At 51.8% G+C, this 14,934-nt stretch overlaps 1 protein-coding gene and 1 long non-coding RNA gene across 10 annotated transcripts in view; one reads left to right on the forward strand and one right to left on the reverse strand.

Moving 5' to 3' along the window:
• The window catches only part of TBX4 (T-box transcription factor 4), a 31,165-nt gene extending 20,522 nt beyond the window's left edge, over positions 1-10,643 (forward strand). For 4 of the 5 annotated variants that reach the window (XM_084803286.1, XM_084803287.1, XM_084803285.1 and 1 more), the window contains 4 exons: positions 5,674-5,826; positions 6,495-6,583; positions 6,680-6,915; positions 8,594-10,643. In XM_084803286.1, coding sequence (XP_084659412.1) covers positions 5,674-5,826; positions 6,495-6,583; positions 6,680-6,915; positions 8,594-9,213 — 1,098 coding nt within the window. In that variant the 3' untranslated portion in view covers positions 9,214-10,643. The remainder of the gene's footprint in view (positions 1-5,673; positions 5,827-6,494; positions 6,584-6,679; positions 6,916-8,593) is intronic. The other variant, XM_084803288.1, reaches the window with a different exon arrangement.
• A 135-nt stretch (positions 10,644-10,778) lies between these two features.
• LOC311609881 overlaps positions 10,779-14,934 on the reverse strand; it is an 87,583-nt gene continuing 83,427 nt past the window's right edge. For all 5 annotated transcript variants that reach the window (XR_014783524.1, XR_014783525.1, XR_014783526.1 and 2 more), the window contains 2 exons: positions 11,930-12,032; positions 10,779-10,920 (listed from right to left, as the gene is read on the reverse strand). This is a non-coding gene — a long non-coding RNA (uncharacterized lncRNA). The remainder of the gene's footprint in view (positions 10,921-11,929; positions 12,033-14,934) is intronic.

Consider the following 14,934-nt stretch of genomic DNA (forward strand, 5'->3'; position numbering starts at 1 on the left):
AGTTTGGAGATTACAAGCATTCGCCATGCCTGGCTTTTGACATGGGTACCAGGGGTCAAACTTGGGGCCTCAGGGTTGTAGATGGGGCCACTCCCCAGCCGCAGCTTGTTAGACTGCTGACAGTTTGATAGGTGAAATCCAGGTACCAAGTTTAGGGGTTTTGTTTTGTTTTGTTTGTTTTTTTGAGACAGGGTTTCTCTGTGTAGCCTTGGCTGCCCTGGACTCACTTTGTAGACTAGGCTGGCCTCGAACTCCCAGTGGTCTGCCTGTCTCTGCCAAGTTTAGTTTTAGTTCACTTCTCCTTCCCTGTGGGCATGGGCATCCTTTTACACAAATCTTTCTGTGAACCGTTGTGATTCTTCCTTATTTTCCTCTTGGATTATTGAGCTCATCAATTTTAGCTTTTATAAACTTGGAAGATTTAGGTCCTGCCTAATGCTTTTGCCAGTTTGTCACTTGATCTGGCCCACAGTGGTGGTGGTTTTCCTTGGCAGAAGTTTTTGATTGAATTTATCCTTTCTTCCTTTATAAGTTCTGGAAAGACCTCAGTCGTTTCTTATTTATGAGGGAACTTTCCTTCAGTGCTTTTAGGATCTTTCTGTGTAGCCCAGGTTGGCCTCAAACTCATGACCCTTCTGTCTCAGCTTCCCAAGTGCTTTGGAATCTGTTCTATGCATTATGTGGGCTCTAAAGACCAAGCTCAGGAGGTCAGGCATGGCAGCAGATACCTTTAACCTCTGAGCCATCTTGCCAGCCCTGGGTTTATTTTTATTTTTAGTTTTTAGTTTTTTAGTTTTTTAGTTTTTTGAGACATGGTTTATCTATGTAGCCTTGGCTGTCCTGGACTCACTTTGTAGACCAGGCTGGCCTCCAACTCACAGAGTTCCAAGTACTGGGATCACAGGTGTGGGCCACCACGTTCAGCTCTGGGGTTATTTTTAAATATAAAATAGGAATCCTTTTAGAACTATGCTGGCATTTGATGGGAGGCAGCAATCCTGATTTTTCTGTCTTTGAGAGAGCTACCCTGGTGCTCCATCAGTAGGGGAGGGTCCGCCCTCTGTCCCTGGTTTAGCATGCCTTCTGACTCTTGGTCCCCAGGAGCATTTGTCTATTCATGTGCCAGCTGCTTTAACTGCAGAGACTTTTGATACATTTAGTGTTTGGTAGGGCTTGTCCCCTCGGCTCAGCTTTTTTTCCGTTTTCTTGGCGAGTTGCGTGCATGGGTTTTTGTTTGTTTGTTTGAATATGAACTGTAGGATCAGTGGGTGGAGCTGAAAAAGAAACTTATGTTTCTACTGTAATTCCTTTAAATTACAAACTGGCTTTGGGAAGATTGTGAGGAATGCTCTTCTCTTTGCTGGAGGCATCCCTTGTCCTCTGGAGTGCACTCAGGTGCCCTAAGGCGCTACACGGTTTTCCCAGGCCGCCATCTCAGGAGCCATCATCACAAACGCAGGCTTCGTCCGCCATGCTTTCACTTGGTTCTTTGTGATGGCGTGACTCACGTTGTGTCTGGATGCCTGGAAAGCCAGTGGGTGCACGTAAGAAATGAACCCACACAAGGGGTGGTGTTTCCTGCGCCAGGGGCTGCTGTGCCCCCTGTAGCTCTGTGTCTCTTTTCCCTCTTTGCCACACCCCCATTTCCTGACTGATAGCCTGCCAAGCCCCACCAGTGCCTCAGGAGCAACAGAAGCCTCAGCATACCTGGTCAGCCAGGTAAAGGGAAGTCATCTTAGGAGGATTCAGGACTGATTTTGCCTCCACCTCAGATTGCTGCCGCACGTCCAGATGTCTTCCGGACGTTCAGTCCATGTCTGGCAAAATGAGGGTTGTGATGATTTGTTTGGTTTTTCGAGACAGGGTTTCTCTGTGTAGCCTTGGCTGTCCTGGACTCACTCTGTACATCAGGCTGGTGAGGGTGGCACTGATGTGGACTTTGTAAAGACATTAACAAGATTCATTATGAACTGGGAGTGGTGGCGCACGCCTGTAATGCCAGCACTGGGGAGGCCGAGGCAGGCGGAGCTTTGTGAGTTTGAGGCCATCCTAGTCTACAAAGTGAGTCCAGGACAGCCAGGGCTACACAGAGAAACCCTGTCTTGAAAAACAAAAAACAAAACCAAAGATCAACCATGATATGTGTAAAATACCTAGCCCAAAGGCCAGCACGACGGCTGTGGTCCCTGACCCTGACCCGTCGTTACTGTTGCTGTGAGAACCCCAGGCTGCTGTCCTAGGAGTGATGCCCAAGGCTTATCTAGCTCTTGAGTGGGCTGAAGGGCTGATTCCATTCTGTTTTCTCTCTGCCACCCTCCCATTTCTCTTCCCTTTCTTTTTTGATCGCATTTCATGCCACAACCTAGGTTGTCCTTGATCTCTTGGGGTCCCTCTTGCCTCAGCCTCCCAAATCCTGGGGTGACAAGTATGGGTCCCGCACATCCACTCTGCTGCAGATCCTATCGCTGTCCTGGTCTAATCTCAACAAGGTGGAGGAAGCCGCCTTAGTAAGCGCCCGAAGCTGGGTCAATCAGGTTTGACTATAGGACAGAATGTATATTACCCTAGTGTTGTGTGGCTAGTATCCAAAGACGTGCATTGGGGCCCATGTCCTTGGCAGTGTCTAGCGGGCACCTTATTATGAGTCATCGAGGCGTTCATCGAGAGGGGGATGCGCTCTTTCCAAGGCCACCTGGAATCTGCTGGGCCACCTGTCTTCATTCAGCTGTGTCTCCTTGGGCGCCTCGCTCCCACTCCAGGCCTTCTGTTCCTCATTGTCAATCTGGGGCCTTGGGTTAGTGTGCTCTCTGCCCCCTGCCTTTCCAGGCTCTTGGGTTCTTGGATTCTAACAGGGATGAACCTGGACCGAAGTGGCAAAGCATGCCATGGCAACCTCTCAAGGGGATGGATGCTTGGTGCTATTGCGGTTAAGACAGAACAGGCTTCTGGACTATAGCCAAAACACAATAAATCCCATTTCTGTAGAACAGTGATGATGATGGGACTAGTCCTGTCGTAGGGTGGTTGACAAGGCTAGCCCATTTGGCCTGGTATCACTCTGTAACAGCTAACAAACGTGAGACTCTGGCAAGTTAGTTAAACACGGAGTCTGAGGAACCTGTGACCGAAGCTAGGTGTGTGACTCACTCCGTTGCTTTCGTATCTCTCAGGCTGTTAGGACTGGGGTTCAAGGTTACATCCATGGGCATTGGTTTGGTGGGCGGGGTTCCTTCTAGACAGCTGCCAGGTCAAAGAGCTTGAAGGGCATTTGTGGGGCCATCTTGTTGAGGGCTCGATTTTAACACATGGGTACTCCTGTGTCTGAAGAGGAGCCTGCTCAGCGCATAGAGCTAGTGAAGAGACACTATAGAGGCTTCTTGACTCTTTTGGACTTCTCTATATGGCCAAGGTTGTACCCTCTAGGGCGGAGGCTCTTTGATACAGTTCCTCAGCCTGTGGCATCCCCCCCCCCCACCCCCAGCAGCCATACAATTCCTTTTGTTGCAACCTCTTGACTGTGCCTGTTATGATGTCGAATGTAAGCACAGGTGGCTCCTGCCTCTGCCGGTCTAGCAGTTTCTGGTCTCTGAAAGGTGTGTTGTCAGCCTCACCCAAACGTCCTCAGGAGCGCTGTCTTGTAGGCTAAAGAGGTGGCATTCTGAACATAAGACCTTAGAGGAGCCAAAGCGGGGGGGGGGGGGGGGAAGATCTTGTGTGCAGGGAGTGTCTGTGGCTGCTGCAGTCTGTCCCTCCGGGTTGTGTATCGCCTCACTGGAGTGCGGCTACAATGGCTGTGGTCTAGAGTCCGTTGGGCCTGCCTTTGTGATGTGATGCTAGCTTCGACTGGGGGCCTAGCCAGCATTTGGGGAGCTGCAGCATGTGACCACCCATAGAAAGACTGTATTCATGTTAATATTCAAATTCAGACCGGGAGGGGGGGTAAAGCAGCCTAGACTAACTTGTCTCAGGTGAGCAAAAAATCTACGGCCTCGGTGAGGAGCCTGAGGTGCCAAAGAACAAAAGAGCGAGCCCTTTCTTTGGGGAAGTTTATTTATTTTAGTGGTATTGGGAACTGAGCCCCGACTCGCAGGCCTGGGTGAGTCCGTAGCATGAAGAGTGAGGAAGGACTAGGAAGCCTCAGGCGAGGCAGAAGAACTGGGAGGGTCAGTCAGGCCCTGCGGGGACTTCCCAGGGGAGCTGGGTCCTTACAGAGCAAGAGGAGGCTGGAACTCCATGTTGAGCTGGGAACCCAGACTCCTAGCAGCAGCCAGGCTGCCTCCTAGGAAGCCACTTCCTGGGCTCAGGGAACAGAGGCCCTCAGTGAGCATCTGTGCCTTGGCAACTTGTACAGGGTGACAGTCACGGACAGGACCTTGAGGTGCTTTGCATCGCCTCACTCTACTGTGTCAGGACACCCCTGGCTCCTGGATATGTGTTCTTCAGTACACACACACACACACACACATACACACACACACACACACACCCCAATGGGCATTCCCCCAAGGCCAGGAGGAAGCTCTGCACCTCCCCATCACCCCCCCCCCCCCCAAAGAGAGGAAGGGCTGGTCTACAAGACAGAAAGGCTGGCTAGAGCCACCCAGGACAGCAGCCCTCCAGGCTCAGGATGAGTGTAGAGCCTTCTGGGATTCAAAATTCAGCAAGGCGGTCCAAGAGCGAACCCTTTCCTCTTGGCACTGTGGCCAGCTAAGGGTTAAATGTTTCCTTCCACAGAGGCAGCAGCAGAGCCTAGCTTGGAAGAGGCACCCCAGGCCCAAGGAAAGCTTTTGGAGAAGAGGAGCTAAGGGCCAGCAGCTGAGATAGAAAGCAAAGGGTTAACAGATGTAGCAGTGCTGATAAAATGCCCCAAATTCCTGGCCCCGCCTCCAAGGGGAGGGCATCTGGCAAATGTCACCGATAAAAAATGCATTTTGATGGCATGTGACGTAGCCGCTACGCTACCGTGGGGGCACAGCCACATCGAAGAGGGCTTGGGGCAGCAACTACTGTGTGTTTCTGCCTGGGCTCTGGTGACCAAGCATCTTGGGCTCTTCTCTGAGCTTCTGTCAGCTGCGTTGACCTGCCGGGCTGCTTAAGGTCTCCTGCTGGCCCCAAAGCATCAGCTGGGGAACTTTTTTTTTTTTTTTTAAATCAGGGACATGGGTACCCTTCAGGCCGGGAACTGCTTTGAGCAGCTTGAAGGGCAGCAAGCAGCTGATCTTCCCTCATGCCCCAAACTAGAGCAGGACATTTCCCTCAGCTTCTCCTTGCTCTCCTGTCCTGCAAGCCTTTACCACAGTTGCTGGCAGATGTGGGGAGGCAGCGGCTGAGCACTAAACAGCAGGCAGTCCTAGGCAGGGCACCTGCAGGTTGGAGGGGAGGAGGTAAGCTATGTACTAAGGTTTCACAGTGAGGCCCAGCGAAGGTGAGGGAAGGCGAGGGACTGGCGTAAGGTCACAGCGAAACAATCCCACAGCAGAAGTTAGAATAACAACGTATCTTTGGAAGAAGAGGCGAGGTGGGATGTGGGGATGGAGCTGGGGGGTCCCAGTTCCTGTACTTGGGGAGCTTCGAGAAATTTCTGGGTTCAGGCCTGCCTCCTAAGGCTTTCAGGATGTGGCTGGGTGGAGCCTGGAGCTCAGACGGAGACCCTTTCCTCCCCGCCCCCAACAGATCATCCTCAACTCCATGCATAAGTACCAGCCTCGGCTGCACATCGTTAAGGCCGACGAGAACAATGCTTTTGGCTCCAAAAACACAGCTTTCTGCACCCACGTGTTCCCAGAGACCTCCTTCATATCCGTGACCTCCTACCAGAACCACAAGGTATTACCACAACCCTCACCACCACCCTGCCGGCCAGGGTATGGCACTCGATGAGCAGAAAGGCAGAGTAGCGCAGACAGTGAGACTGCCGTGCTGGGAAAAAGCCAGGGAGTTCAACTGAGGGGCAGCCTGATTGGTGAGGGCAAAGCTCACGGCCAGCACCTGAGAACTAGAGGCATGGAGTCTGCCTTGGGGTTGGGTGCTTTGCTTCTAGAACCTTCCTGTAGTTACAGTTCTGGGCTAGCAAGGAGAGGGACCTGGGTTCTGTCAACTAGGAGGTAGCAGGCATTTGCCAGTGACCTTCCCCGTCCCTGTCACTCTCCTGCCTGTTTGCCTGTTTGCTTCTTACCCCTGGTCAAGGCTGTGGTGGAGTTCGGAAGAGTGGCCAAGTCAGATCTGCAGCCACTTGGAATCTGTAAGGGGGTTGTCACACGTAGGAAGCTGTCACAGGGTTCAGGAGCTGGGAGAGTTCTAAAGAAAGCACTAGAAAGGCTGAAGCAAGTAGAGCAGAGAGCACCTTGGTCCTGGGTTCCTGGCTGGCTTAAGTGGGGGTGCAGCTTCTTCAGGCTGTGCCCTACCTTCTCATTCACGCCTGGGTTGAGGGCGGAGGACCACAGGTCAGCCTGCCCTCTCTCCTCCCAGCGGCTCTGTGTATCCTTTTCTGACAGATTACACAGCTGAAAATCGAGAACAACCCCTTCGCCAAGGGATTCCGGGGCAGTGATGACAGTGACCTGCGTGTGGCCCGGTTGCAGAGGTGGGGCTGCTTTGGCCGGGGATGGGACATGGGAAGACCCCCCCCCCCCCCCCGAGGAACCCTCAAAGCATCTTCACTCTCTCCCTGCTCCTCCAGCAAGGAGTATCCCGTCATCTCCAAAAGCATCATGAGGCAGAGGCTCGTCTCCAGCCAGCTCTCGGCGAAACCCGACGTCAGCCCCCTGCACAGCGCTCACCAGGCCCTGCAGCACTACCAGTACGAGAACGGGGCCCACATGCAGTTTGCTGCTGCAGAACCCCAGGACCTGCCCCTCAACACCTTTCCAACGCAGAGGGACTCCAGCCTCTTCTACCACTGCCTGAAGCGCAGAGGTAGGGTCCTGGGGATGAGACCCGTGTGCCTGACATGCAGGGCACGTTAGCTCTCACTTTTGTGTGGCTTTGGGATGCCTCAGAGACAGCCAGCTCTTGGGGTTCCCAGTATGCTGGCCAGGCAGTGGTAGAAGAGGGGGGTGCACTGTGCTGTGTCTGGTGCTCTCCACTCACCTCTTAAGGATGTATCCAGGCTTCTTGGGAACTGAACCGAGTGGCTGGAGGCCGATTTCAGGTGGCGATGACACTCTGGGCATGCGGCTGCTTTACAGTGCTGACCTGGGGACTAGCATGTTTAGGCTCTATTGCCAGCCCTGTGTTTTCTACAGACAGATTTGGGCTTGGGAGTGAGTCTGGGGGACTTTCTCTTATAATCCAGAATGTTCTCTCAGCCCCACACCTCGAGACGAGACTGGCCTTTGGACCTAGTTAGTCCTGAAGCCTCTATATTTTAAGATGGGCTTCGCATGTTATTATATAAAATTCAGATTTTAGTATCCATAAATAAAGCTCTGTTGGGGCACAGCCATGCCTATATTTGGTCTATAGCTGGTTTTCATAATCCAACAACAAAACTGAGCAACTGTGTCACATACAGGATGGCCTTAAAGCCTAGGGCTCCTTCCCAACCCAGAGCGATGGTCACCTGCCAATCACAGGAATATAGCACAGGGGAAGATGTGGGAGAAAAAGGAGTAAGTTTCCCTGGACAGCCAAGAATGAGAGAATGAGCCTGCCGAGGCCCTAGGAGCTCTGCCCCTCCTCCAGGCTGCCCAGCTCTGTATACAAGGCTCCCAGATGGATCCCTAGAGAAAGCATAGGAGGGAGGCCAAGATAAGCCACAGCGAAGTGTTCTGAAATATGTTGAGAGGGCTGCTGCCCCAGCCCTCAAGCCTCAGTTATCCCTGGGTCCCAGGAGAAGACAGACATGGCACTCCAGAGGGTTGAGCCCACATAGTCGGGGGGTGGGGTGGGGTGTTGGAAGATGCAGAGACATGGTTTGTGGTGGCCTTTGGCATCTCTCCAGAGAGTATCAAAGTAGCCTGCACATTACCGCCCGCCTTTTCACTTGTTACATTGGGATTGGCGTGACAGCAGCTGATGTGTCTGTCTGCTTTGAACACAGTAGGGTTAAAAAACGCTCTCCCACAACAGGGAAAAAAAAAATTGCCTACAAGCTCTTTGGCCCCACCACCTCCTTCCTGAGGCTTCCCACAGGCACTGAGGGTTGAAGCGGTAACATCGTGGCCTTAATTTGCTGGCTAGCCCTGACAGATGTGGTCTCTGGGCCTGGTCCGGCCTGGCAGTTGCCTCCGCTTTCCTGGGCCAAGGCTGGGCTGGCCTGAGAATGCCAGTGAGCAAAAGGGCCTTTTCGCATCCTGAGAGTCAGAGGAGTGTGATGCCTGATGCAGTGTACCCCTCAGTGTCTAGGGATGTGGTGTCAGCTCCCCACCCTGCCGCCCCCCTCCATACCTCCCCACTCCATGGCCTTTGGTTATCTGACCACTTCTTGGCCACTGCCACTTTTTAAACGCAGCGAATGCCAGGCAACATGGGGCCAGGGCAGGTCCAGAGTGAAAAGGGCAGCAGGGAGGTAGGGGGGTGATGAGGGTGGGGGTGGTGCCCCAGGCCCTGGGCTGGTGGGAACCCCTTTCCTGAGCACTTTTTCATCCTCCAGCAGACAGTGCCCGCCACCTGGACTTACCCTGCAAGCGGTCCTATCTGGAAACTCCCTCTTCGGTGGGGGACGATCACTATTTCCGGTCTCCCCCTCCCTACGACCAGCAGATGCTGAGCCCTTCCTATTGCAGTGAGGTGACCCCCAGAGAGGCCTGCATGTACTCGAGTTCAGGGCCTGAGATTGCAGGGGTGTCTGCAGTGGACGACCTGCCCCCACCCCCACTGAGCTGTAACATGTGGACCTCAGTCTCGCCATACACCAGCTACAGCGTTCAGACTATGGAGACCGTGCCTTATCAGCCCTTTCCCGCACACTTCACCGCCACCACGATGATGCCTCGGCTGCCCGCCATCTCCGCCCAGAGTGCCCAGCCACCTGGAAATGCCCACTTCAGTGTGTACAATCAGCTGTCCCAGTCTCAGGTCCGAGAACGGGGACCGTCAGCTTCCTTCTCTCGAGAGCGTGGCCTCCCCGCGGTGTGCGAGCGGAAGCCCCCCTCACCACACCTGAACGCTGCCAATGAGTTCCTCTACTCGCAGAGCTTCTCCTTGACCCGAGAGTCATCCTTACAGTATCATTCAGGAATGGGGACTGTGGAGAACTGGACTGATGGATGACGTGACTACCTGTATCCTTGACAGCCCTGGGACCATGTCAATCCAGCATTAACCTCGGTGGGAGGCCGGCACTGCCAAGAAACATGGAAAGGTATTCCAGAAGGGTGTGTGTGTGTTGTGTGTGTGTGTGTGTGTGTGTATGTGCACTTGCTTGAGTTTCTACACGAATGTATGTGGTTGAAGGGCATCTGTCTTCTGGCATGTAGCTAAGGCCAAGGCAAGAAAATAGATAACTGCATTATAAGAAGTTGTCTTGGCTTCCGGAGCAGAGTCCACTGTGACCTGGCATCTCTTGACATGCCCTGGGTGGGAGACAAGTAGAGAGCTCTTTGGTATTGTAGAGCTTTCTGAAATCTATGCCGATTTACTCAGGGGCCAGGCGAGGTCTCTGGCGCGAGGGGAGGGGGTAGGGTATCGCGCTTACCTTAGGGTTCACCTGCAAAGGGAGCTGCTGTTCTTGGTTTCTGGAGATTGTGTGAGACTACCTGCGCCTTAGAGTGCTTGGAGAGTGGAGCTGGTCATACTGTTATCAGGCTGGGCGTGGGTTCTTGAAGCTCCAGGGTCTGCGGCATGCCTTTCAGAAAGGGCCATGCACTAAATGTCACCTCACGGCGCTTGTTTTTCCTTTGAGAGGAGGGAAAATGCCACCAGTGATAAGCCTAATCATTCAGGCTTCATCATAAAGTGCAGGGTCCCTCCCCCAGTCCCAGCATGCACCTCTCAGACTGCTGGACACCATCTGCATCCTATGATGGGCAGTCAAACACACCTTAGCAGGCACATCCCCTGGAGATCTCGCCTGAACTGATGTTGGGGGGTCTGCTGGACCCGCTCTGCCCCCAGAAGACCTGCATCCCTGGAGCAAGGAAGCTGCCAGAAGAAAACGGACGACTGAGGAAAAAGGGCTTCAGGGTTCAAGCTCAGAAGGCATAGGATTCTTCCAGAATCAGGAAGAGGGCGCATATTCCTTGGTCCCTTAGCATCAGATGTTACCAGAACGGCAGGGTGGCTGGTGTGAACTCTAAATCAGAACTTGGAAATCACTAAACTCTTTGCATGCCAAATAGCTATTTATATATTATATAAATAAATATATAAATAAATATATCTATATCTCACAAATGCGGGCCACATGTCAAATTCAGCTTTGCTTTTTTACAAATAAACTTACCGGAAAAAAAACGAATGCTGAAGGGAGTATTTGGAAAAGCATCTATTTAAATTTTTATTACATTTGATGTTAACTAAAAGTGGTTTAGACAAAACATATTATATATATATATTATAAATGCACACACTGCAGATAAAAAGCTTTATTAGAAAACACATTAGCTGACAGGTGGTATGAAACTTCAAATGTCTTTGGTATGTATAGCATGGACATCTTATTTTGCATATTGGAACATAAAGCCATCTTACAACTGTGAAATGTGTGTTTGTCCTTTGTTAATGTCTTGCCATTGCTTGGGAGTGGTGTCTGCTTTTCCTTTCACTCCCTTTTCTGTTTCCTTCAAGTGCCTGGTGGGGCTCCCAGTGCCTCTCTAAGCATTTGTACCATGGGTCCTCAGAGCGCAGTCAGTTCAAAGTCCCTTCAATCTCATGTTACTCCCTGGGTGACAGGGCTAAATTCCAGGGCTCACAAGGACCCCAGAAGGGGAGAGCAGGCAGGCAGCAGGGAGCTCATCTCTTTTAACAGTCAGCACAACCCTGCAATTTGGGGAAAAAGGTCTCCTGAGTAGAGAATCCTTGGTGGCATTTGTGCAGCTGCTACAGAAGGGTAACTATGGAGTAGCTATGAGCCTGGGGGTTGGGGCGGGTGGGGGTGGTGGGGCTTTCCTGGAGCAGCAGCTGGCTGTGTGAGTTTGTCAGCCACCTTCACCCTAGTGGGTATGAAGCGGAAACCCTGGCCTCAAGAGGGAGGGATCAGGGGAGATGAAACCCAACTTGGCTTTGCCTCTTTAGATGAAGAAAAGTGGTTACAGGAAGGTGCTGCAAGAGTGGACCAGGCCCCTGCACAGCTCTCACCCTCATGGTGCACCCCATCCCCTAAGATGTTTTCCTCCGCTGCCATCATCTCCACTTAAGATGGTCTTGAAACCCATGAGAAAACAAGACTAGCGGTGCTGTGCTTTTAAAGCCTCCTGCCCAGGCCCTTCCTTGTGCCTCTATTGGGGCCCTCTGACTGGGCAGCTTCCTACGACTCCCCTTGCCTGTTGGTGCCCACCAGGGGCTTAGTCACAGAGAAAACCTTGATTCAGCTTGGAGACAGGGATGTTGGCTCTTACCTCACACCTGCCCTGCTCATTCCTTTCCACAGATGGTACCCTGTCCAGGACACTCCTCACCTGGAACTCAGAGGGCTGGGTGTATGTTCCTAGATTCTCTACAGGGACCTACTTGGCCCAGTATGCCAGTTGTTCCCACAGAGGTATGCGGCCTTGAGACAGCCCACAGAGTCCTGACTTTCTGGGAAGCGGGAGTTTCCCTTGCTGCCCCACTTGGGCATGGCAAGAGCCGGGCTGCTGGAGGATTTGTGGAACTTTCCCTGCCCCTCTGAATCAACAACTCAATAAAAAGGGGGCACATGGGATCCTGTGGAACAAAGGGCACCATTCAGTAGCGCCAGCAGGTCATACATCATCGGCCCAGAAGCCTGCCACATGACACTGGCTGCTTCTGCTGTGCCCTGCTCTGGTGAGGGAAAAGAGCCGATTACCTCTCTGCTCTGTGGCCATGAGTGGGTGGCCTCCACGGTCCAACTCCGGCCTCAGCCTCGAGGATCAGCCACCCCACAAACCCTCAGCGACCGATGGAAGGTCCTGGAATCACAAAAGAGAAGTTGGGTCGGGCTGACAAATTGTTAAAAAACCAAAGCGACTTCTAGCCTCAGCAGGGCCTCAGGGGGGTCAAGAGGCCCCTGCTGGCCCCTCTAATGGAGCCTGCTAGAGGAGTAGCAGCCTGGCCTTGCAGTGTCTTATCTTACAACATAAAATTAAAACCCACTTAAAAGGCCGGAGGGCATGTTAACATTCCGCCTGCTGTCTAATTGAAGTAGTTCCCAGCGCAAAGGATTTTACTTGAAAGATGTCTCCCTCCGAGTCAGGCTCTCTTGCCTGCTAGGGCAGGGGTGGTAGCGAGGGAGAGGTTGTCATTTCAAAGACCTGCATGAGCTCAGGTCAGAAAAGCACACTGCTTGTGGCCCCCTGTGGTGGAGGTGGGGGGAGGCAGGTGGTGACAGCCAAGGTTAGAACAGGCTAACTTTTCTAGTTTTGCAAAATTTACAAATTCATTAGCAGTTATGTCAGCAGAGGCCAGACTCACTCAGGTAATGATTCAAGTATGGCGAGCCCCACAGCAAAAGCCTGGCAGTCTCCGTGGCCCAGAGGTTTCGATTCTAACCGCCGCCCCCACCACCACCACCATCGCGCCCCACCCCACCCCCGCAGCCCCTATGCAAATCTCTCACAGGTCTCCAAGGCATACGGAATCAATCAGGGACATCCTGTAAAGGGTGGTGAACTTGCACTGGCCATCCCGAGTAATGGGAACCAGCCAGCCCCGAGCTGGCTGGAACTGAAAGCCAAGGTGACAGCCATTAAGCAATCGCGCACAGAACAAAATGGCAGAGGGGCCAGGTAATCAATTCAATTTCAGTGGGCAGCCCACGCAACTGCAGCGTCTGTCGCAGCCGATTAGAGCGGGCCAGCCTGGAGCTTTCAATGAGAGCCCATCACAGATCAGAAACAGGCCCCAGGATGAAAAGGGAACGAACGTCTCCTGAGGAGCGGGCGATGAAGGACTCTGTTTTATGTGACCGTGTTCTTCCCTCCTCTCCTTGAAGAGAGAGAAGGGGGGAAAAAAGCCAGCAGTTTGGAGATTAGATAGTTTTCTTTTCAGCCATTCATCATTATGAAGGAAAGTAGACAGGGCAAAGCTCCAGCGGGATTTCTGCAAAGCCTCACTACGAAGGGCCAGCTTTGCGCGGCAGCCCACCAGCCCCTGCCCGGTGCCGCAGTCTGAAGGGGTCTGCAGAGCATCCACGGTCCCTCTTCTCCAACGCTGGCAAACAGGCCCCAGGGCTCGGAGGATCACAGGCATTCTCCTGCAGACAACTCCAGACCTCCAAATTGCATCATTTGTGAAAATTAAAGCCTGAGCTAGAATGGAGGAAAGGAGGAAAATGGAAGAGGAAAAAAGATGAGAGAGGGTTGTGTGAGGCTCAGCAGGTAGGATACAGGCGACACCCACTCCTGCTCTTCTTCCTGGACCAAGGTTAGAGCGGCTAGGCTCCTCCTATTGCGACCGCTGCCCTTCAGCCAGCGCTAATCCTAACCTCATGGAGCATGCAACAAAACTAGGCTCGGACCTGTTTGCTCTGTTCTCTGCTATGCGGGGCCTCTGGACACAGAACAAGGGGTGCTCCTAGGCACAGAAGCCAGGAGAGATGGCTATAGAGAGATGGATGATGCTAGTGAGCAAAGACAAGAGGTGCAGAAATAGGAGGGGAGGGGCCAATTCTGGAGGCAATATTGGGGTAGGAGAGCTCCAGGCTGGGCTGGGGACCAGGGAGAAAGCGGGTGACTTAGAGAAACCAGAGTGTGTGTGTGTGTGTGTGTGGGGGGGGTGCATGTGCTCAGATGGCTTTTACAACAAGGATTAGAAAGATGATTAAACTAACCTCACAGTAATGTAAAATGCAAGTCGAGTGGCTACATGCCACTCCTGTCTAACAACGATTAGTAAGAAAAGAAAAGAAAAAAGAAAAGAAAAGAAAAGAAAAGGGAGCCTTTCATGGTTATTGCTGGTGGGAACAGACTGCTAGCTTTTCTGGAAAAAGCAATTTGGTAGCCTGGACAATGACTCTAAAAGTATTCACATCCTTGAGAGAATAGCCAGAGAGGAAGACGCAGCTGGACGCTGTGCAGTGCTTGTTGTGCTAACTCTCTTTTAAAGTCCCCACTGGCAGAAAGCAAATTGGTAAATGGTGATTTCCTCATATTCTGGGATATGATGCAGCCAGTGGAATCATGATCACAAAGAGCCTTTAGTGGCATGGGAACTGATTGGAAATTAAGTAAAAAGGAGAAGCACAATAGAATACAGTCTCGAGGACATTTAGATTAAAAAAAAAATTGGAGTAGCCAAACTATGTATCATTAAGTAGTAATTAATAAGTGAAATAAAATAAGAAGGTCTGGAGGACTTCTTATGTGGAAAAAAGGAGTAATAATGTAGTCTCTTCCCCCCCCCCATTTTTTGTGGGTTTGTTTTGTTTTAGTTTTTGTTCTTTTTTTGTTTTGTTTTGTTTTTTTCAAGACAGGGTTTTTCCGTGTAGCCTTGGCTGTCACAGACTCACTTTGTAGACCAGGCTGGCCTCGAACTCACAGTGATCCACCTGCCTCTGCCTCCCAAGTGCTGGGATTAAAGGCGTGCACCACCATGCCCAGTTGTGGTCTCCCATTTTTACACAATACAAAACCCAAATCAAACATGTGTGTGTATGTGCATACATTTTTACATGTATGGCATAAACATGAATGTGCATGTTAGGGGTAGATGATTAGGAAGGACCGATTTGGTAGCTCTCATCCACGACCCTGTACTGTTTGGCTTGTTACAATAAGCACGTGATCACTTCTACAATTAAAAGGTCTAATTAAAAATGAATGAAAAGTAAGATGTAATTATAGAGTCCCTTGAAGGACTGATGCAAACTGCCCA

This window comes from Acomys minous (genome assembly GCF_964271855.1).
Source record: "Acomys minous genome assembly, chromosome: 12".
NCBI lineage: Eukaryota > Metazoa > Chordata > Mammalia > Rodentia > Muridae > Acomys > Acomys minous.